This window comes from Larus michahellis, chromosome 16, assembly GCF_964199755.1.
Source record: "Larus michahellis chromosome 16, bLarMic1.1, whole genome shotgun sequence".
Classification (NCBI taxonomy): domain Eukaryota; kingdom Metazoa; phylum Chordata; class Aves; order Charadriiformes; family Laridae; genus Larus; species Larus michahellis.
This window is the reverse complement of record NC_133911.1, coordinates 1937002-1959205: the sequence shown is the minus strand read 5'-3', so window position 1 is coordinate 1959205 and position 22204 is coordinate 1937002. Positions and strand designations below refer to the sequence as shown.

The window sequence follows — 22204 nt, the reverse complement described above, 5'->3', positions numbered from 1 at the left end:
TTTAGCTGGAAGGCCTATGAAGTACAAGCAGGAACTCTGCTTTTAGGGTGCCAAAGCAGGAACTCCCTAGTGCTGCCATTTCAAACTTGCCAGGTTTTTAAAATTTATTGCAGCGCAAGATCATCCCAATCAGCTTTGCAGCGCATGTTACACTTCTTGCAAACTCCCCGGACAAGCTAAAAGTCCATTTACAAGCGAAAACAAAATTTCAACCTTTAACGAGGAAGCGATGACAGCTGCGCAGTAATTTTCAATGTTTATTAAAAATTACTCTGGAGTGGTTTGTTCAATATTTAGTATTGCTTTATCTGCCTCCAGATCAGAACAGCACATGCTTTGATAACTGAATGAAAACCTCAGTTTATTTTCCCACTAGCTTTTCTGCTTCCAAAATTGCTGTTATTATGGAGCTGCTCAGTGATTCATGACAGATACGCATACATCTTGCTACTTAAAACACACAAGCTGGGCTATTTCTCCTATTACCAACAGGGCAGAACACTAAGTTTGGGACATTACTCTCCTAAAAACGTTCATGGAGCTGCTGCTGCCTGAATTTCGACAGGCTCCACCGTTTGTTCCCTCTGCGCGAGCTGGGGGCTCACAAAGACACCGGTCCTGGAGAGAAAACTCCAGTCTCACTGACCTTTCTTCTAAGCGAGGTTTTCATTTTGCTTACCTTAAAATCGTTAATATGCAAGAACTCATCAATGATAGATTTGCATTTTCTCTCTATTTCCTCTTCTGATAGCGAAGGCTTTTCTTGGGCTGGAGCTGGGGGAGCTTCTGGCTTGGCTGGTAGAAATATAAGAAGAAAAAAACCGCATTTGGAAAAGGAAAATCAGCATCATTTTCAGGGATGACATTCTGAAAAGAGAAGTCACTGGAGCAGGGCGTGTTCCCCGTCCCACCACCAAGCACAGGTCACTTCTTGGCGACATTTCCCCCTGTCCGAACTCCCGATATTTCTGTAAATCAACCTCCTCGCAGAAACACAGCTGGCAGTGACACAGGATGCAACACCTTCCAAAGCACTCCATCAACATGAAATAATTAAACTTTGAGCTGTTACAGCACACTGCAAATTTAAAACGCGCTGACTGCGATGGGCAGCGACCCAAAGCAATCTCCTGATCACTTCCCCAAAACCTTGGTCCCCGTGAAGTCCTTTGCAAAGTCCCAACGCTTCAAGACGAGCGCGTGTTGTGTCGCGGCAGTTGTATTCCTCACTGTAGCAGTTTCTTCGTGTTTCCGGATAAGGAGCAAAACCCTGTATTTATCGCAAAGGTTCTGTCCACAGGGAATATCGCCCGGTGCCCTCACTACTTTCTCGCTAACACAAATCAGCTCAAGCTGGCAGGAGCAGAAAGCGGGCGCTGCCACAAGGTGAGAAGCCACTGCAGCGGGTGCTAACACCACACGGCACCAAGCCCTGCTCGCAGCGAGGGCTGACAACAACCCTTTCCCAGACCCACATCCCTGCCACGGCCCTGGGAAACGTTTCGGAAGGGTAGATATGGCTTTATGCCCACTGAAGAAGCAGCTCTGCAGAACTGACGTTGATTTTGGGGACTTTGAGCCCAGAAACCAGCAGCAACAGCTGACAGGATACGAGCAGGCGAGACAACGCCGGCGCAGTGGTGTTCTGCTGGTGTCTCCGGCCTTTCAACCCTGATGAATCCTAAGGAGGAGCTGGTGAGAGGAGATGACGCCAAGGCTGTATGAATCAGTTGTGCTACCAACCCCTGGGAGGCGGATCACAGCTATCGCAGCTTGACAATGCGTCACCGCGGGCCAAGTAATCACACCGCGGCATGGAAACCTGTCACTTTTTCTGATAGATTTTTCCCTTACGCCTTTTCACGCATCCAGCAAGATTCCCCGAACACGGAAGAGCCGCTTACCAGATTCCTTGGCTTTGTTCCTCTCTGCCTCTGTGCTGTTTCTGTCCATCTCCATGCCGCCTGTTAACTGCTTCACCGTCTCCAGCATCTCCCTCCGCTGCTCCTCCTGCGCCTGATTGTCGAGCAGCAGCTCTTTACTGCTGCTGCCCCGTAGGAAGGTGTTGGGGCGGGAGAGGGAAGGTGGGAGAGGTTTGTCGTTCTTCTCCCTGCCCGTGCTCCCGCGACTGCGGAACAAAGACGCAGGGGTTAGACGCTGTGGAACGAGTAACCCCTGCTCACAATGTTGGGAACGCTGGAAAAGATACCGCACAGCTTTATAGTAACTACAGGAAAAAAACCCACAACCCAAACCCAGCGGGACTGTTGTCCCCTACACAAGATATAATCCAAATTAACGCAAATCTCAGAGATGCACAACCACAAACATCCACAGAGTGGACAGGCAGAGCCAACGCTTCCTGGAGAACACGCGGAAAAACAATTAACATCCTTAACACCATGCATTTTATACGTAGAATGCTGAATTTTATAAGGTAAAGGCACTGGTTTACTGTGAAATGGTATAAGCGGTGTATTTTTTTACCCATTTATTGAAAAATAGTTTCAGAATAGTGAAGGTTCCCGGCAACAGGTGACAAGGATCTGTCCTATTAATTACCGTGTTAATGAGTAAGATGGGCAAAAAGATACCAAAACGGAATAATCTCCGGGTAAGCCAGAGTTTCAGGTGAAACAGGAGAGAAAACAGAGGGACAAACCCAAGAACACAGTCCAGCAGCTGGCGCGTATTGGAAGGAAGAACCAGTGGCATTTTTAATGAACTGTACATTTATAAACCGTGTCTAGAGTTAATAAATTATTAAGGGTTAATACATGTTTCATGCTACAAGCTGGAGCGGCTGCAGTGCCAACGAAATGGGGGTGTGGGAGAGCACTGCACAGCCTTACGCGTGCATCGCGTGCTGCAGAAGCATGGCCAGGCTGGGTCCCACCTAATGGGAAGGGTCAGACACAGCCAGAGCGTTTTTAAAAGCCCTGCGAAATTTCTGCAAGGTTTTAGGCATGTTTTTCTGGATAAATAAGCCTGGCTGAATCCACGACCGTTGAATCCAACCTATTTATTACAACATTTTATCCGAAGAGTTTTTAACCTGTTATAAACTATTAGCAAATGTGTCCTCTAGATAAAGGGTGACTGAGAAGTGGAAACTAAAACATTCACGGTAATGGCTTTAAAAATTAATACCACCTGTCTCTCCTATGATATTATAAAAAATGCATGTGTCTTAAGTTAACTCAAAGTACACGGTGCGGGGAAAAAAGACCCAGCCATTCCTGGAAACTCAACGAAGTTCTCTTCTTTCTGCGTGCTGGCAACTAGAGCAGCAAGTGAAAAGCGCAGGCGTACAGAGAGCGGAAGGGAAAATCACCAGCGGACCGACGCTTACCTAGTTAAGGCCCTGCGAGAATCTAATTCTGAGGATGCGGATGAGGCAGATACAGATGAGACTGGCGGCTGCAGTGCAGAGAATCTGTTCAAACTAGTGGCACTTGGTCGTAAGGAGTCTGCGAGAACGGAACGGTAACAGAGAGAAGAGCGACAACAAGGTCAGTAGCCAGTGACACCTTGATATCACAAAAATCATTTAAGTAATAGCCGTTTTCAGAGTGACGGGGAGAGAACTGAAGGGGAAAGGCCAGTCCTGCCCCGCTTTAACCCGGTGCTTGCCAGGCGGTCACACGCAGAACGTTCCCACCCAAACCCGCTCTTGGCAAGGACGGCAGGTGGCAAAGCAGAGGGTGAGGCCCCGTCCTGACTTACCCATCTCGCTTGCCTTCGCTCCACCACTGCTGCCCTTTCCCCAGCTGCCCAACTGGGCTTTAGGCACAAGCTGAATCTTCTCGTCTATTGTGGGCTGTAAAACACATCAAGACGTACCATTACGAGGGCAAATTGTGCATCTTAATTACAAACGGGGTATTTTTTGGCAACAATCCCATCTGGTGAACATCAAAATGTTTTTAATATGTTTTTGGAAGACTGAACCCCAGCCAAAGACAGAGGAGGGAAACAGCAAAGGGCATCACAAACAACCTCTTCCAAAGCATCAAGGAAAGACATTCACAATGACCAGAAGCGTCCTTTTATCGGGACCTACGAAGCTCCGTAAGGAGCAAAAAGCACTTGAAAGACATTCGGTTTGTTTGTGATGAACGGGCGGTTCTGCTGTCCACTCCACCCACCAGCCACGGCTCTGGGGGGAATCTGCACGGTAACAAACAAAATTCAGAGGGCGAAGAATGACACTAGGTCGCAGAATTTGGAGGGAAAAGCAGTGTCTGCCAAGAACATTGATTTTACAATGCTCAGTAGGTGAATTTATTGACAAGGAGGTTGTGACCCCGCAGATCTCTTTGTACGAGCTCCTCTCCTTCCAACAATGCAGCTGTTGTGGAGCCAGCTCTATTTGTACTGTATTTGTGCTAAAACGGAGTAGAAGGACTTTTCCCAGATGAGCTGTAAGCCCAGACAAAAGCCAGCTGAATCCCTCCTGCTAATTAAGTTTTGGAGTCTTGTTTTATGACTTTCACAGGGAACAAACTGAGTTTGATCTGCAGAAGGGCTACAGCCCGTCCAGGTTCTGCTTTACAGCTCTCCCAGCATCCAGGCACCGAGAGTAAAATTCAAGGGGAGTGACATTAACTGGGACAAGGGAACAACTAGGAAACACCCTGATTTATGTGAAAGACAGAGTTCTCCTTGGCGAGAAACCCCAAAGCTGTTCCGAAGCTCTAAAAAAAAAAAAAAAAAAGGAGAAATCGCCAAGCTTGCCTAACCTGCGGCCTGAAATAAATGTCTTAAAATCACCACTTTAATGGTAAAGTAACCATTAGATTAGAGAAGAGGCTCATCTGGAGGGTGGGTGTGAAAGTTTAACACAAACTGAGGGATGCAACCGCACCACACAGAAGTCCAGAAACACTGTAAAAGCGGACACAGCTCTTCTTGTACTACTTGAACCTTTCGAGCCTGAAGTGCTGCCATCTGTGACACAGGAACGTTTTGTTTTCCAGTTTTGACGTGGCATCCTCATTCCGCTGAGACGCAGCGTCAGAACAGGGGCTTGAGAACTCGAGGCAGCAAAGGATTTCCACCAGACAGGTGTCTGAGACGCCTTCCGTAATAGCCACGCGTTGTGCTGCATCACCGTCACACGCGATATCCTGACTCTCATTCTCTTTTTATCATTTCATAAAACGCAGATTTTCCAACTAAGAGAACTTCTGGGTCACTAAAAGGACACTATGAACCTGAGAAAAAGTGCGTGCACACTCCCCTCCCATAGAACGTGCGAAATAGGAACACTCAGAAGACAACAGTCTTCCTTTATGCTTTGTTTATGCGCAGTACGAACTCTGGGGATTTAAAATGTCCCCAAACCCCAAGTTTTGACCTGTAAACACCACAACGGTCTTTCCTAGATGGACAGATACAAGAAGACAAGACCTCGGCATTTTTATTGCTGGGTGAGCCTTACGTCGGCACCTACCTTGGTGATTTTAAGGAACTTGGTGGGGTCCAGCACTCTGCTGTTCTTCGCCCCCTGCACAGTGTTCCAACCGCCTTCATCGACACGCTGGACACCTGCCGGATGACAAACACAACCGCCCTTAGCTCATCCCCGCTGCTCCAGCGGCACCCCGGGGAACACAGGCAGGCGATCGCCTCCGAGTTCAACAGGAGGAGCAAAAGAAGACGACACTTTTCTGCTAAGCCTCAGCACAATTCTGTGCAGAAATCCTATCTTTTGGAGTTTCTTCTGCCTCAGATGACATGACTAGCTTGCCTGACTTTATTATTACAGAACAGCCTTGACATAAAAGATCTCACTATTTTCCAGGGCTGGTTTTGGTAGCGATTCTTCCTGGTTAGGTTTCTCAGTGCGTGTTCTCGCGATCTGGAACTGCCTGCACATACTGTGCATTGCCAAGTTCAGGACAGGAGCAGACAACGCGCCTTTGCTAACCCGAAGCCGCACTTGCTGCGCAGATTTCAGCAGTGCTCGGCTGGTCTAGACGCAGAACCGTTCAGGCAGCCCCACGCTCCTAACCTCCTCCTGACGCCAGTTTTAGGATAATTAAAACGAAGTCTACGTGTCTTTTCTTCATGCCCTGTTTTCACAGCACTTTCATTTGACAATCCTTAGTATTACAGAATCCCAAAGACGAGTTTCTCCTTGCCCCGCTCTTGTCCCAGTCTTCATTTTCCCAGTCACTCCGAATTCACCTTCAGGTAGTGCCCGCCTCAAGGGCTGGTAGCAATTTAAGGTAACGCCAAGACACTTTCTCCTGCTGACTTAACACCTCCCAACTTTAACAGCTAAAGACAACGTGGTTACTGTTGAAATTAGATGCTATTCTCTTGAAATTGGATGCTGCTGTATGCAAGAATGGATGGCAAATCTGACTCCTAAGTAGTAACTTGTTATAACAGATTTCTGGCAGCCTGTTACAAAATCAAATATGGTTTGCATGAATGCGAAACCTACGCACTATTGGCCTGCGGTTGTTTATTTTTACCCAAGGGATTTGCCCCTGAAAAACTGACACAGCCAACCCATGGCAAGTCTGTTCCTTCTCCAGCCTCAGCCGTAATCAGGCCCCAATTCCCTTTGCTCGTTACACTTAGGAAAAAACTGACTTTTTCCTTTTATGTGGGATTCTGACGATGGCCACTGGATGTGAAATGAGTGAAATGAGCAGCCAACTTGGCTTTTACTTTACCCGGTCTCCTCTTCTCTTTGGTCATGAGTTGTTGGACCTTCCTCTGTTCTTCTTGCTCTTCAATCTTGGCTTCTTTATGAATCTGCTCGATGGTCTTTGGGCCCTGGTCTGCTCTCCGTGAAACCCAGTTGCACTAGGAAAGAAGCAAACGCGTGCTCAGAAATAAGCACCATAAACGGGGCATTTTGAACACCGAGAACACGGCCTAATCCTCCCACCCTTGCAACGTGTTAGAGGGGCTGCTCCCCAGGGGACTGGGGAAGATTTTGTGGTGCTGGGTCACGTTGCGGACACGATTATCCCAGTAGCACAGGGCAAAGCTGTGTACTCTGGTGTACAGACTCTGGGGCAAGTTCTGGTGGAGAACGGAGGCTGCCGTGAAGGCCTGACTTTGCAGAGGCATGACTGAATTCAAGTCGTTTTCACCCCCAGCACCTTGCACATTCCCAGCTCCCCAGACTTTCTAGGTTCAGAAGAAAGAGACGGACTAGAGGGAGGCTGCTGTCACTCTCTATCCGTTTGTCACTGACGCTGTTCGTTGGGGCCCTTCCTCCAAGCTTGAGGGAAAAAAGGAAAACCTGAAAACAAAGAAGCAAGAAGTGACTGCGTCTTATCTGGAGATGGTGCTTTGCCACTCCAGGGATCGTGATGGCTGAGACAGGAATCCTGCAGAGAGAGGTGGAGCTGTCACTCCACAAAACACTTCCACCGCTTGATGTGTCTATTCAACCATACACTGCACAGATCCACTTAGCCCCAGAAGAACCAGACTGTCTCTTCATCTCGCTACAACCTCATTACAGCTTTCGGGGTAATGTCTTTGTGCACCCTGCAGTCACAACGGCGACTTCAGCCTCCACAAAACCCCAAACCAGCTTCAAAACAGCTATTTGAGGTATGAGTAAAAGCCGCTCAGGACTTCGGTCAAGCGCTGTCTCGAGACCAGCACTGCTAAAGCCACGCTTTACCACCGACCTGGGTGAAATTACAGGTGTTTGGGAAGGTTTGCGCAAGCTGCAGTCACACCTTTAACCACGCGGTGTAGAGACACCCTTCACTGTACCAGACCCCAGGTCTAACGACATGGCTGTGTCCAAAACCACTGCTTGATTACAACACGGGCAGGTCCCTGCCTGCACTGTCTGCGCATCGGTCTACGCCAGGTTATCTCCTACCTGTCGTTTTTGGAGCTTAGTGTGGACCCGCCATCGTCACATTCCGATTGATCCCAGACTCCATTTGCTTTTCTCTGCGCAATACGGCCAGTAAACAACTGGCAGATGCCTGGTTGTGCTACCAGTGCAGGCTAATACAGGACCATCTTTCGATGAAATCCATACCGCCATGAAAAGGAGCCCTCACAGGTTTTACAGCCACGCTAACCGGTTCCCCTCACTTGTTGGGTACCCCAGCTTCGGTCTCATCAGCACAGTTAGTGCTGGCAGGAAACAGTTACACCCAGAGCACATGGAAACGCAGAGAGCAAAGCAGTGCGACTGACACAGAGAAGCGCAGGGGATGCTGCGGGGGAAAACCACCCAAAACCTCTCCCGTGAAAAGATCTCCGGCGCGTCTGCGGCCATGTGCCATGGGGCTGGACCAGCACCACCAGAAGCTGGTGCGGGGACGTGCCTAACATCAAGCACAACCAAAAAACACCCGGCACCAGCAGTTCGCCTGTCTACCAACCTTGGCCTTCGTTAAGGAAAAAGAGAGAGATTTCTTACCTTTAAACAGCCAGACTTTTGGGATAAGGGGCACAGACCTCGCCCTAAACATCCCACTACTGCTGCAAATACTGCAAAACCCTGCTCTCGCGTGAGGGCTCTTCCAGCGACATGAAAGGGAACATACTCTTACTTACTTCAGGTGGTACCTACCAGCCTTAGGTCTATTACATCCTGAAGCATGAACCGAATCCTTGATGATGTTTTCCTCTCTTTCACAATCTTCTCCATCTGATTAAAATACTGGTCCATACGAGGCTACACAAGAGAAATACCATCAGTGTATTTTGGAAGAAAATGAAAATACTCCCTCGGGTGGGGAGTCAGTGGGGGCTGCGCTACAGCGTTTTTGGGCCAGAAATGCATCTGGGGCCCCAGAGCTGCTCTCTGGAGAAGCGAGTGCTGGGTCTCGTACGCTCCCCCAGGTTGGATTTGAGCGTGCGCAGCGCGGGATGCGCAGGAAACGAGGCACAAGTCGGCGGGCACCCCCTTCGCTTAGCACGCAATTTCTCTGCATTTTTTTATTACTCGGATAATCCACCCTCTACACGTACATAACAAACTTGCCATCCACTAACGAAAAACTCAATGTGGTTTTTTTTCATGCTACAGCTAAGCTGATCTAAAGGGGTGTCCTGCCCTACCTCTGAGCCCCTCCTTTTCCTATCAGCGTGTGTGCTATGGATGCTCCCCTCAGCCCGAGGAAAAACTGGCTCAGGAAGCTAAAAGGGCACAAAATTAACCCTGCAAACGTCATTTCGATGCTTTACCTCCCTGAATTGTCTCAGCCGGGGTCAGGCAAGAGCAGCGGGGGCAGAAGCGCTGCTTCCCTCGGCAAGAAGCTGTTTAACGGGCTTAGCTGGGGTATGAAATCCCACAAGCTCCTTTTCAGCCAAGCAGCTGTGATGTGAGGGAACCCAAATCAGTTTGCAGTAAGACATGAAATAGTATCATTAGAGAAGCCTCCTTTAGTCTAAATTTGACTCGCCACGTTCTAAGAAGCCTCCCCCTCCCCCCAAAAAGGGGGCTCCGGCTGTTTTAAACAAAAAGTTTCAGGGCGGCTTTATAAAATGTTTCCCACTCCCTTCACTAAAAACTAGTTAAACCCTTAAACAAACAAGAAAACCCTATTAAAATTTGGTCGTGGCCTTGCCTTGGAAAGTTTGAGCTCTGAGAGCAAATGTTTCCAAAGTTAGGAATGACGGGGAAAATATTTGAAGTGGACCGTGTCCAGAAGCTTTAATTGTAACTATCACTAACACTTCAGCTTCAATAAAAACGCATAATAAAACGTCTACCCCATTAATAGAGAATAAATAAAAGGATTCTCGCTCAATCTTGATAGAAATAACAAATCACGAAGACACGGAGAGGACACGGGCAGCTTTTCACAAGGGGTAACACGACACGTGCTGCGTGCACACTCCGCGCCGCACGGTGCCGCCGCTCGAGGTCGCAGAACCGGCCAGTGCCACCAAACCGTTGGCTTTTACAGTGTTTCCATGCTAATAAAAACCGAACCAGCATCCAGGACCCATCCAGCATGACCTCAGCTACTCCTTACAAGTCAGACCCTGTTTTCTTCCCAAAGCACGTGGAGAAATTTAATCCCTGCTTCTGGCACTTTCAAACCTGCATCAATAACGCACACGTTGCCGCGTTAACAGCGCAGGGTATTTAGCCTGGGGGATTAGTGGTAAACGCGGCTGTTTTGGTCAATGCTCCACAAAACAGTTTGGAAAACTGTTTCCCCGTAAGGATCGGGACTGATCCGCTGTGATCCCCGCAATCCAGCGCACTGTGAGGGAACTCCCTGCCCCGAGCAGCTGAAAACAATTAGCTCGGTTTGTTTCCAGAGCTGAGTCCGACTGATTTCTGGCAAAACCCTCGAATGCTTTTTCATCCCAAGCCTGGCTTTGGCGAAGGAGAAGCGGATTGTTTGTGCCAAGAGGAGCTCATTGAGTGCGTAACGCTCCGTGCTACGTATAGATTCGTTGGAAAATCGGGAGGAGGACGCCGGAGCGCTGCAGTTGCAGAACAGCTGCTTCATTCCAGCATAGCTGGGGATGATGATGACACAAAATAAATACATCCACCGAAGGTCAGGTGGGGCTTTAGGCCAGTTAACGAGGCTTTTTTTTTTTAGATTTAAATACTTTTGGTGGTAGATTTCGTAGCTAATACAAACCCTCAATGATAAAGAAATAACTCTTTACAAACTACAGACAAGAAGTAAATTCTATTTGGAAAAAGAAACCCATAGGATACGTTGAGCGCTTTTAGAGTGTTAGCTTGGATGGAATATTTGGAAACAAGTAGCGACTGGAGACACCCTTGAAAGTGATACAGAATCTATTAGAGAAGGGAGCGGGGCCAGGTCGTGATGAAACATCCACGGAAGAGCGGATGACTTCCTCATGCTGAAGAGAAGTTCCTGAAGAAAAAATAAATCCTCAAACGAAAACACCCCACACCCAGTTTTCCCTCCCTGCCGCTGAAGCCTCATCTCCCTCTCCCGCTCCTGCCCTACCTTTGCTTTCTCAAAGTCCAGGTCCTTGCCAATGGTAGTTAGCAGGCGGCAAAGGCACTCGAGGGACTCCTCATCGTGGTTTTTCAGCAGCTTTACCACGCAGTCATGCATGATAGCCTCCGTCAGCATTTTCAGTTTAAAAAGCTCGCCAATGAATTTTATATTCCCGATGGATCTCCGTCGGGCTTTGTCCTTGGCCTCTTCCAGCTCGTCATGGAGCCGCGTCTTCTCCTCTGGCTGCAAAACAAAAACAGCTCTAAAAAACACATGTTCACAGAGCACAGAACTCTTCAAAGGAGCCAGTTTTACATTTACAGTTGCTGTTCTCCCTGTTTACTCTTTTTCTCCTAAAAACCTAAAAGGAGGCTGGTATAAATTTGCTAATCAAGGCAGATATTTTTTATTATACTCAGACACAGTGACGGAATGAAACTCTGAACTCCGAAATGCCCCCCAAATCGACCGCCATCTTCAAAAGAGATCATTTTCAGAGGGAGCGCTGAGAATTTATGGGGAAAAAATACCACTTACAGTGGTAGCAGCTTCAAGTTCTTTCTGCTTCTTTTCAAAGACGTCGTCGTCAGCCTTGTCCTTTTCAAATTCCTTCTGGCAGCGATTTAACAGCAACTTGCGGAAATTTACTGTGCTCCCAGGTTTGTCTGCCATGGGCACTTTCAGCTGCAGGAGAAGGAAGAAAAACATCAGCAGAAATACGGCTAAACTCTACATACGAGCGAGGTTTCCTATAAGCCATCCATTACATTTTATTATGCACTTCATATTCAGCGGCGCAGGTTTGCAGGATTATGACGGTTAAACATCACGTCATGATTTCCAGCGGAGTTTTACATTTCATACGTAAAGTTGCACTCAGAACTTGGCTGACACCACCTCCGCCCAGAGACAGATTACATTTCCATTCACGGGATCCTTTAAAAAGACACACCGCTTAAAAACACTCCCGTTCTGTGCTGAAGACTCTGGAGCCGTGCTCCTTCGCTGCATGTGCTGGGAGGGCTGGAGCCCCTCTGCTGTGGGGACAGGCTGAGAGAGCTGGGGGGGTTCAGCCTGGAGAAGAGAAGGCTCCAGGGAGACCTTCCAGCCCCTTCCAGTCCCTAAAGGGGCTCCAGGAAAGCTGGGGAGGGACTCTGGAGCAGGGAGGGGAGCCATGGGATGAGGGGGAATGGTTTTACGCTGAAAGAGGGGAGATTTAGATGAGATATTGGGAAGAAATTCTTGGCTGTGAGGGTGGTGAGCCCCTGGCCCAGGTTGCCCAGAGAAGCTGTGGCTGCCCCATCCCTGGAGGTGTTCAAGGCCAGGTTGGACGGGGCTTGGAGCAGCCTGGGCTGGTGGGAGGTGTCCCTGCCCAGGGCAGGGGGTGGCACTGGGTGGGCTTTAAGGTCCCTTCCAACCCGAACCATTCTGTGATTCTACATCATGAAGGATCGGGGGGAGAAGGGGGTTAATTTGTCTCGAATTCGCCATCTGAAAACTAGCTGTCCCAAGCTTGGCTCGGCACCTTGGGCTCTCCTTTGAAACGAGAGAGAGAAACGGGACTTTCCCAACGTGACTCATTGCATCGTGTGACCAGGCAGAGCGAAGTGCTCGGTGTCCTCAACTGCAAACACCGCATCACTCCAAGCACGGCCCTCTGCCCACAGGCACGGCCAACGAATGTAGAAGAAATCCATCACGTGAGTTATTTTTATTAACATTCAGAAACTAACGTTTAACTCTGCTCTGGCCAATCAGTTGATGGGGATAACGTGCAGAACACTGACCCGCGCAGAGGAATTTCCCCTTTGACTTTGGCGGCTCTTACCGTCACAAGACATCTGCACATGTTGGCATACGCCACCGAGAAGCTCGGTTCATCGATAGCCTTCTCGAAGACCAGGTCGATGACTCCTTTCAGCCTCTCTTCTGTATCTACCGTCAGGTCTGTCACTTGCTTCATGAGCTGATTGAACATCTGGGGCGTCAGCTTGTTCAAGATGCTTCGTACCTTGCGGAACAGCTCCTAAAGGACAGGAAAACTTAAAGTTTAAGCACAAATTGAACAGGCGGCTTTCCGGAACGTGCTTAAAGGTGAACGGAGAAGATGTCCTAGAGAACTTCTAGGAAGCGGGGTTACGCACAGACAGACGTTTGTGCGCAGTCCAGCTCCAGCTCTAACTCAGCATCCGGCTACCGAGGACCAAGGCTGCAGGACAGGATTTTTGGAAATGCCCAAGTGTTTTTTTTCAAGCGTGACAGAGGCACAAAGCCCTGGCTGTCACCCAGCTGAAATATTCTTCTGGATATCCCTTTAGCCATGAGATATCAATTAATAGGGTGTGGCCGCCTTCTCCCTCAACTAGAGGTAATCAACTTCTCCTATATTTACTTTAAGGCACTTTTTTTTTTTTCCCCTAGCCAGAATGATAATGAGGTCGAGAACACCGCTGTCAGCCCCAAGAACAGAATTCCAGTGTCCGTCAAGACCATCCCAACTTATCCAACAAATTATAAGTTTGACGACCAGGCAAATACCTCCGCCCAGAGCGGCTGCCCCACGGAGGAGAAGGACACAGAGAAAGCTTCAGAGACGGCGCTGTTGGGCTGGGCAGGACAAACCGACAGAGGGACCTCAGTCTTGCTGAGGTTCAGGGCAGAAACGTAGTCTAAAAGGGGATGAAAAGGAAGTTCTGTGCTGAACGTTTGAGGTTGTTTGCTTTAGAATGGAGACAGAAATATTCTAGTAAAAAAGCAACAGAAAAACAATCCTGGCAGAGAGGTAGTAGGTTGTCTGGTGTTCCCTATTTAGGCTCGCTTAATATGCAGGATTGCCGTTTAAACTCCGGGTCAAGAATAAACACATGAAAAAAAATAATCAAGGCAGGGGAAAGCTGTGATTCAAACTGGAATTCACTGCCCTTTTTTACTGTCTTACGCAACACCAAAGGCAAACTACCGTCCCTCTTCTGTTACAGACGGCTGTACTCAGAAGCGCTTCCTAATGCTCTCACCTGGGTTTTGACATTTTCCGGGTCCTCCGTTTGGTTTTCTCTCTTCAGGCTCGGCTTCCAGGCGTTCTCTGCCTTCTTCAGGTGGACGTCCTCCTTCACACACACAGTGATGATCTTCCTGGGCTCTCTCCTCTGGCCTGGCTGAGATCTCCTTGGTCCAACATTCAACAACTAGGACAAAAACATTCCTTGTTATATCCCCTTTTCAACTCGCATCTCCATAAAACACTCCAGGGCGCACGCCAACACCCGCTGATGGCAACGCCGACCGTCAGCAACTCCTCCTAGGGCTTTGGGGCCTCCCTCCGACCCAGCGCAGCGGGCCGGGCTGGCCAGAGGGAACACAAAGACACCAAACGTGTTTCTCTCGGGCAGCTTCTCCCGAAACAGCTATGGGATGACCACTGCCTACAGGCATCGGCGACGCTCCGGACACTGCTTAAGCGCTGCAGAACTGACGCCGACTGGCCGAAACGGCCTCTTGAAAGCCAGAAGAGCGTAACAGACACCCATAGCAAAGGCGTATTTAAGGATTAAATCGGTCCTTACAGGTGTATTTCAAACGTGCCATCCCAAGCAATTAGATAATGATAAATTAGCAGCTCTGCCAAAAATATTAAGTTTTGCTGGAGATTGCTTCAAACAGAGCCAGTTTGAGACAGGGATTATATAAAACACAGTGAATGGAGCATCAGTCCTGCTCCTGCACTGCGGAAATACCGATCCTAGCAGATGTGGGTCAAACTTTTTGTAGCCTCACAGAAGAAAAGGGAAACACGGTACTTTGCCTGAAACAGCATCAAGCCCTTCTCTGCAACCCTGGATAACATCTTCCATGTCAAATCAGGTACGAAAACTGCCGAAACGGGGGAGTTTTTCATCAGTTGTACAAGTGATGGGGCACAAGATACCCCCAAACTCCCTCTTCACCATCTGGGAGCTTCCGATTAAGGACTAAAGGTATCAAACGCTGTTGGCAGGTTATCCTTCCCCTGCGCCCTTTCATATTTATGAACTCATTTATTAGAAAAGTCCAACCTCAATGTAAAAATTAGCGCCGCAACAAAACTCCATTATCAAAGCCCATTACTTTCCGCAGAAGTAATTAATCTCTTCAGCGGGCAGTAGGCAGCCTCCGCATGAAAGATGGGCCATTTAAAACATTTCTTTGGTCAACAAAGGGATCAACGAGCATCGGAGGCAAGACCATCTCAGTTATTCAAACAGCTGCACTGAATGCAGGAGCAGAGGCTCTTAGTTGGTGCCTCTCGTGTCACAGATCAGCCCCAAACCCATTTTTGCATGATTTTTAAAAAAACAACCCTTCTTAAAGGCAGGAGCTTGTGTCTGTGGTTTGAACCGCTTGGCTTTGACGATGTAAATGTGTGCCGCCGATGGAAGCAAACGGCCATAATCACCGCCACTGCTGGAGTTCTCGTTTGGGCTTCGCCATGTGATAACAGCAACAGAACGAGATGTCGTCAGAAGACAACGACCTCGGATAAGATGTTGTCAAAAGACCACGACCTCATGCCGTGACACGCTTCGTACACTGAGGTGATGCATGGAAGAGGGCGACGCGGTGCAGCGTGTTAGCGTGCTGCCCGCCGCCTCTGAAGCCCTCCGGTCAGATCCCCCCCGGCACGCACAGAAATAACCCAGCAGATCCTTCAAACCCTTTTGGGTGCAAGCTGTTAATTGTGATATAACCGCGCGAGTCGATCGCTCCCGAGAAATCAACGGTGGAATGAGGCAGCAAGAAGGGGGAGCCGTCACGATGTTTTTGTGTGTTAGGCACCTTCCTAAAACAGTTGTCAGTCCCCCCCGACGACTCCTCTCCGCTCCCACCCAGACCCTTGACCGACACCAGTACGGCACAGCAAAGCCTTGCTTCGCAGCCCTGTGTTGAGCCATCACCTCTTGTTTTTAAGCAATTTCACACAATTTTGCTGCCCAGGTTCTAACCACTCTGCAAACGTATGGCCACGCAAAGAAGAAACTTCCCTCCAGCTGCAAAACCAGACAAAAACGCAACAGAAAACTGACCGGTTTCAGCCACGCGCCCCAGACCTCGCCCACGGAGAGCTTGGTAACCAGAGCCAGACTGGCAGCGTGCCCTGAAAATCAAAGCGTTTGGGCTCATTTTCCCCCAGGAACACGGGCAAAGCCGACGAGAGGTGACCCACGGCCGCCCCGTCTCTCTTGCGTGGAGGCGGCTCTGCTCTGAAGGACCTTCCAACCGCGGCCAGGCTGTAACGCGTGAGCAGAGAGCCGGGGCCACGGCGCTTCCTCGGGGACGGGTCCACCCGCAGCCGAAGCGTCGGCTGCCAGAGCAAATGCACCTTCCCCTTGCAGAACTGACGGAGGCAGGGAGCGCTCTCGCATCTCCCGAATATCAGCATGTTACGTGTCACAGCTTCCTTGAGCCTGGCTGCCTTCGAGACCGGACAGTTGATTGAATTAATAGAACAAAGACTTTCTTTAAGATTGTATTTTTAAAATATCTGCGAACACACTTGGTTCCAACTGTTTGATTAGGCTTTAAAAGCAGTGGACGGAAGCCTCCTTTGAAGATGTAATAAAATAATATACGGGTCAAACTTATAACAGAAAAAAAAATGTGGGTTTTTTTCGTTTCAAATTTACAAGGCAGCAAGTTAAAGAGGTGCCTGAGCTCATGCCCGGCCTCCTTTTTGTAACCCAGTCCACATAAATAATAATGGTTCTGTAGCGCCTGCGATTACAGCGCTACAGCTTGCACTGAAATAATATTTTCCACCGAAGGCAAGGAGAAGTGCTTACCAGATGTTACTACATTAACCTGAATTACCTGTCTTCCAGATGAAGAGAGGGGAAAAAGGAAAGTGGAAAGAAAGAGGGACAAGCCTCCCGCGGAGGAGCCAAAACCTCCCAGCAGCAGCACAGCACGCCCTGGTGCTCTCCCGCACAGCCCGCTTCTGCTCTTGGGACACAAGCCATGGTAATATTTTAAAAAACACCCAAGACATTAAAGAACTGCTTCTCCCTCTACGGCAGGCTCCAAACGCAGAAGGCGAAAAATGGAGCTTAGGCACCAGGAACGACGCTGCACAAGAATCGGGGCGACTCGCGTTTCCGTCACCTCTCCGGAAGGATAAAAGCAGACGCGTCCCACCTCGGTGCGCGGGGACGGACCCGTCCCTCTCCAACCCTACTTCTCTGTGTTCGCATCTCATTACCCGCCGCGCTCATCTAACTTCTCATCTACGTCAAGAAGCGTTTATTAGCTGCGTTGCGTTCCTGTGTAATTACACCCCTTGTCTCGTCTGATGTGACATTTGTTAGTTCTGAAAACAGTCATACAACACGTTTAAGCGAAAAGAAGGAAATAAAGACAAAAGCCAAGGAAGCAAAACAAAAGATTCTCAACGTGCCGAAAGCTTGTTAGCGCTGAGCTGCTCGGCATTATTTGGAGGGCGAGGAAGAGGCAGTGGGGTTTAATGGTTTATGGGCATGGCCTGTGCAGAGGTGGAATGACCGAGTGGACAGGCAGCGTACACGCAGGTTTTTGCCATGCTTTACGAGAAGACAACGTCTGATTTTGCTCGGGGCTGAAAACCCTCTCGTCCTATAACCGCCGCCGTCGCAGGCCAGCAGGGCTTGTTAAAGAACGTTCCCTTCCAACCCTCCTCGAGGAAAACGCAAAGAAAAGGCTCTACTCTGGAGAGGCGCAAATGTAAGATGTATGTTATGTGCTGAATGCTCCAAATGAACGGGGTAAGCGGGACTTACCTTTTCTCCCCCTTTCCACAGGTCTGCAAAGTGCAGACCCCTCGCGGATCCCGCTCAGGCCAACGTCCCAGCATGCCCTCAGCTGGTGATGTCCCACCCACCACTGAAGACTGCCTAGAGGGGTACAATGCAAGTCTTGTTTCGTTTTTTTTTTAAACACTGTTGCACCTTTTTGTAAAGTTTTCTGCCAGTCGTTCTTTATCAACAGTGGGCGTTAGGGAAAAAGACAACTCTACAAAAAGGTGCAAAGATCTGGGGGGGAGAGGGGGGGATTTGGCTTACCCCTATCGGCAGGTTCCTCAATGGTGGGTGAGGCGAGACCAAGAGAGGGCATGCTGGGGAACCGCACCGAGCCAGGGAAGGCAATCCAGGGTTGCTCTGCACTTTGCAGGCCTGCGGAAAGAGAAAGAGCGACAGGGACGTTACCGAGACGCCGAGAGGCTCGGGACGTTCGGCGCACGAAAGGAGAGAAGGCGTCGGAGTACGACCTGCAAGTCCTAAATATAGGAAGCGACGTCGACCTCAAACAGCCATCGAGGTTTCGGGACCGGGCGGTGCTTCGAGAGAAACCGCGACACCGAAGCTACTCCAAGACACGGACGCTGTGCCCCGGAACCGCGGCACCGGCCACGAGGCTGCTCGCAAACCAGAAACATCACATCAACTCAAAATCGCCGCGTTTGACTCCGAGCCTCCTGGACATCCGCACGCTTGGAAGTCAAGGTTATTCAGTGAACTTTTCTGAAACCAGCGGTTTTGAAAGATAAATGATGGCTATGTCATTAGCTATGTCTGGATGGATACACTGGACGTATCCCAACAGATAAGACGAAAAATCAATGACTGCACCTAGTGGAGGCAGCCTCCATCCCCCGCTGCGGCTGACTGGGGGGGACCTGCACCCCGAGAAAAAGCGACGGCAAAGGCAAGAAGGAAGAATTCAGAGAGGGATTTCAGAGTTTGGGCAAAGCCAGACCCAGGGAAAAGAAGAGAAAGTGAAAGAAAAGCAGAGGAAAAGGCAGGAAAACAAGGAATGAAGTGACCAAAGCAAAGCAACGTGTAGAAGCATAGAGAAAGCAAGAACATACACAGGCGCTGTGCATATTCTTTTATTTTTTGGTTAGTAAAATCTATTTGCTTTTTGCTTTATAAAATCGGCACGTTTTATAAACTAGGCTCCTATGATGACGCACCAACGCCAGGTGGTCGTACGAGAAACGTGCGCTCGCGCACGTGTGACCGCCAGGTCCTCCGCGTGGAAACACGTTTCCACACCTCTCGCGCGGGAAGTGGGGAAGGAGATCAAACCCATTTCAGACCAATACGTACCAGTTAAAAACATCCGCAACGTTTTTCTAATTTGCCTACATTTTCACAGCCAAGAAAAACATCACCCTTGCATTCATCCTGACAAAACCAGAACCACCGGAGCATCGGAAGAGACCCAAAAGCGTGAGGACGGACTTCATCGGTGTTAAGGCCAGTTTTTAAATTAGCAAGTTGGGGTAAACTCACACTTCCAGCTACGTTTCTTCCACCAGAGGTTTGCCTCCCAAAATCAGCAAAGGCTGGCGTGAAGTCTGGTCCTCGAGGCAGTATCCGAGGGTCCAGAGTTCTCAGTGGCAATTTCGGCTGGTTGACCTGCATCGTGGAGCAGAACAAACAAACCGGATCTGTTCAGCGGCTGCTGCGGCTACCGAGGTTCACGCAAGTCTACAGACAATCTCTGCTAAAGCATAATATTCATATTTAATATACAAATGAACACTTTTAAGAAGCTATGCAAGTTTTATGTAGCCACACTTACACCAAAAATACACATTTAATTTAAAATACTCTTTCCGCAGGTGACTACTGAGGAAATAGGTGGAGTTCAGAAACATTTCAAGGCTGAGCATGACTTATGGGGGCTAAAATTACGGCAACACGGGCCCGTCTTCTGCAAGATGAATGTGATAGTCTTGGTTCAGGATCGCAAAACTGCCACCTTCCCTCAAACAAATGTCTTTTGTGGTAACGAGACAGATGGCTGACCGAGCAAAGGACGCTCAAAAGCAGACAGAGCAGCGAGAAGCTATCATGGAAAACCAGGAGGCGGACGAAATCGTTTTGGGAACAAAACTGCGTTTTACAATTTGTCTGGGTATGAAATTCAGAGTGGAAATGTTTCTGCACGTGAGAATCCCCCGTATCCTGATCTGGGCTTGAATCTGAAGAGCCTGTAGCGGTCACATCAAAATCAATGAACTACGTAGTTCTAACGGAGACGGAGAATAAAGGTCTTGGTGTCAGCGCTTCAGAAATAACAAGTATTTCAATAAGCGCAGACATCCAGCGGAGAAAATCACAGCTGTAACGAGGCTGGATAGAAACCACAAAACTTTCTGAGAGTCGAGGGTTTAAAGATCTTTTATCAGATCAGCTCATAAACACTGACACAACGGCTTCACACCAAAAAAAAGAGTTTGCCCAAGAGCACGCCTACGCTTTCTAACCGTAGAATTGGTCTAATAAGAGACACCGCCTCCCTGCTCAGTCTTGCTTTGCTTCTATCCCTGGGCCTTCGTGGCTACAGCGCTTCCAATTTTAATAACAACAATGACTCAATCCAGACAGAGACCACTAAAAATGCTTCAGTTTTTTAAATCTTCTGTGCACGCTCATCAGGCGCCAACGCCTCCCTTTGAAGAATTTAGCGATGTGCCATCGGCCAAACGCTTTCCCTTCCCAACAAAAGCCTGCGTTGGAACGGGCAGGGAATAAAGCCCGCTTTAGGGATCTTTATTTATATTTAAAAAAAAAAAACTGCACGCACCTGTTTTATCGGCTCTCCTCTCACCTTGTCGAGAACCACATCGCTTATGGGAGGCAGCCCCTCCGGCTTCTGGATACAGGCAGGCATGAACTGGAAATCCAGTAAGAATTCCCGGTCGTACTGCTTCTTCCCCTCCGGGTCCAGGGGCTTCCACTGCTCTATAAGGAGAGAAGGTGCCTGAGATCCATAGGTAACAAAAACCTCCGCCCTCCGAGACCCGTCTCCGGTACATCCAAAGGGATGAGATTGTTACAGCTGCTTGCGAAATTTAAATTCAACTTTATTTCAATTTTGAAGGCAGCAAGGACGGGAATACACATCGCATTAAAGGAAGGTAAACGCTGGGGAGCATACAGCCACCTCCAGCAGCAGCCACGCTCCAACTCGTCACCGATTGCAGTTTTAACCCACGCCATCTCGTTTTAACTCTGACTCCCGCTCTCTCGCGCAGCAGGATGAAATGGGGGCGATTCCCAGCTTCTAGGTGAAAACGCAGAAGTTAACGCAGCTGGTTTTTTTGTGTAAGAGGCAGCGGTAATTGCAGAGCCGAGGAGCACACGGCGCGGAACAAAGATATCCTTGGAAAACGTGAAAACAGCGAGTCTTTACCAACCCGTGCTGCAGATAAAGGTGCGAAGCAAGAGAAAACACACAACCACAAGCCACGCTCTAAGAATTACAACTTTTCGCCCATTTTTTTTTCAGAGGGCTTTCTGGGCAGGAGAACTGCGGTGCAGAGGACCTTGCCCGACGCAAATCAAAATAGAAACCTACAGCCGCTTCAGCCCAAGGAGAATCAGCACCTGGTAGCCTAGAGACCGGCTTTTCCTTGCTGGCTGCCCTTTGCTTGAAGTTTGGAAAGAAAAAAAGAGTGGCTCGGGGCGACCGGTCAGGCCCCAAAGCGGGTGGAATGTTTTTATCTGAAGGAGAACAGTACGAGACGCTGCCTCCGGATTTCACTGATGCCAAACGGCGCCGCTTTGCATTCACCCGGACGTTCAGGTTCGCTGTTAAAGGTTTTACTGTTATTTCTTTATTTCATTCCCTGATCAGCGGCTTTAGGTCTCTGGGTTCTCACCCCTCCCATCCCTGTCGAGGCCCCAAACACAACTCAGTTCAAGCGATGGCTTTGAATAACTGGGAAGGAAAATACACAAAAGTAATTACAATTTTCAGCTCTTTGGGCAGTTTTATTTCTACAGAGCTTCGGGATAAAAGGGTGCAGAAAATGGGTTTGCCTGGCTTGTTGCGTCCCAGCCAGAATTCCCAGCCAGCTGCCTATCCCTGTGCCACACCACCCTCCATTCATCACGGAAAAGTCCCGACAGCAGCAAGAAACGGTTTGTATGTACAGTTTCCTTCTCCTGGAAAGGTCTTAACAAGCTGCTTTAACGGGAAAAGCAGCTGGGCAGCGTCACAGGCAGGCTGAGAGATGGGATATAACACACAATTCTTCCTACGGTCGACCAAAAGGGCAAAAATCCCCCATTTTAGAAAAGAGCAGAGCTGAAATCGAGGATTACTGCGAAAGGACATCCAGCCCCGACCGGGATCCTTCCGACTGCATCGAGTCTTTGGGAGAGATGGCTGATGAATTATGGATTAACGTCAAGATGTGCTGAACTAACGAACTGGTGGAGCGATCATAAACGTGCCGTAAACTA

The 22204-nt window shown here is 49.0% G+C and overlaps 1 protein-coding gene across 27 annotated transcripts in view; it reads right to left on the bottom strand.

Annotated features, from left to right (window-relative positions):
* The window catches only part of EIF4G3 (eukaryotic translation initiation factor 4 gamma 3), a 156250-nt gene that overhangs the window by 12469 nt on the left and 121577 nt on the right, over positions 1–22204 (bottom strand). For 20 of the 27 annotated variants that reach the window (XM_074560530.1, XM_074560531.1, XM_074560533.1 and 17 more), the window contains 14 exons: positions 20541–20698; positions 19241–19366; positions 18008–18118; positions 13955–14125; positions 12769–12966; positions 11478–11624; positions 10947–11183; positions 8570–8674; positions 6690–6822; positions 5456–5550; positions 3727–3820; positions 3353–3470; positions 1905–2128; positions 680–795 (listed from right to left, as the gene is read on the bottom strand). In XM_074560530.1, the coding sequence (XP_074416631.1) occupies positions 680–795; positions 1905–2128; positions 3353–3470; positions 3727–3820; positions 5456–5550; positions 6690–6822; positions 8570–8674; positions 10947–11183; positions 11478–11624; positions 12769–12966; positions 13955–14125; positions 18008–18118; positions 19241–19366; positions 20541–20698 (2033 nt within the window). Of the gene's footprint in view, positions 1–679; positions 796–1904; positions 2129–3352; positions 3471–3726; positions 3821–5455; positions 5551–6689; positions 6823–8569; positions 8675–10946; positions 11184–11477; positions 11625–12768; positions 12967–13954; positions 14126–17725; positions 17840–18007; positions 18119–19240; positions 19367–20540; positions 20699–22204 lie in introns of those variants that run through there. The other 7 variants (XM_074560536.1, XM_074560537.1, XM_074560558.1 and 4 more) reach the window with 2 other exon arrangements.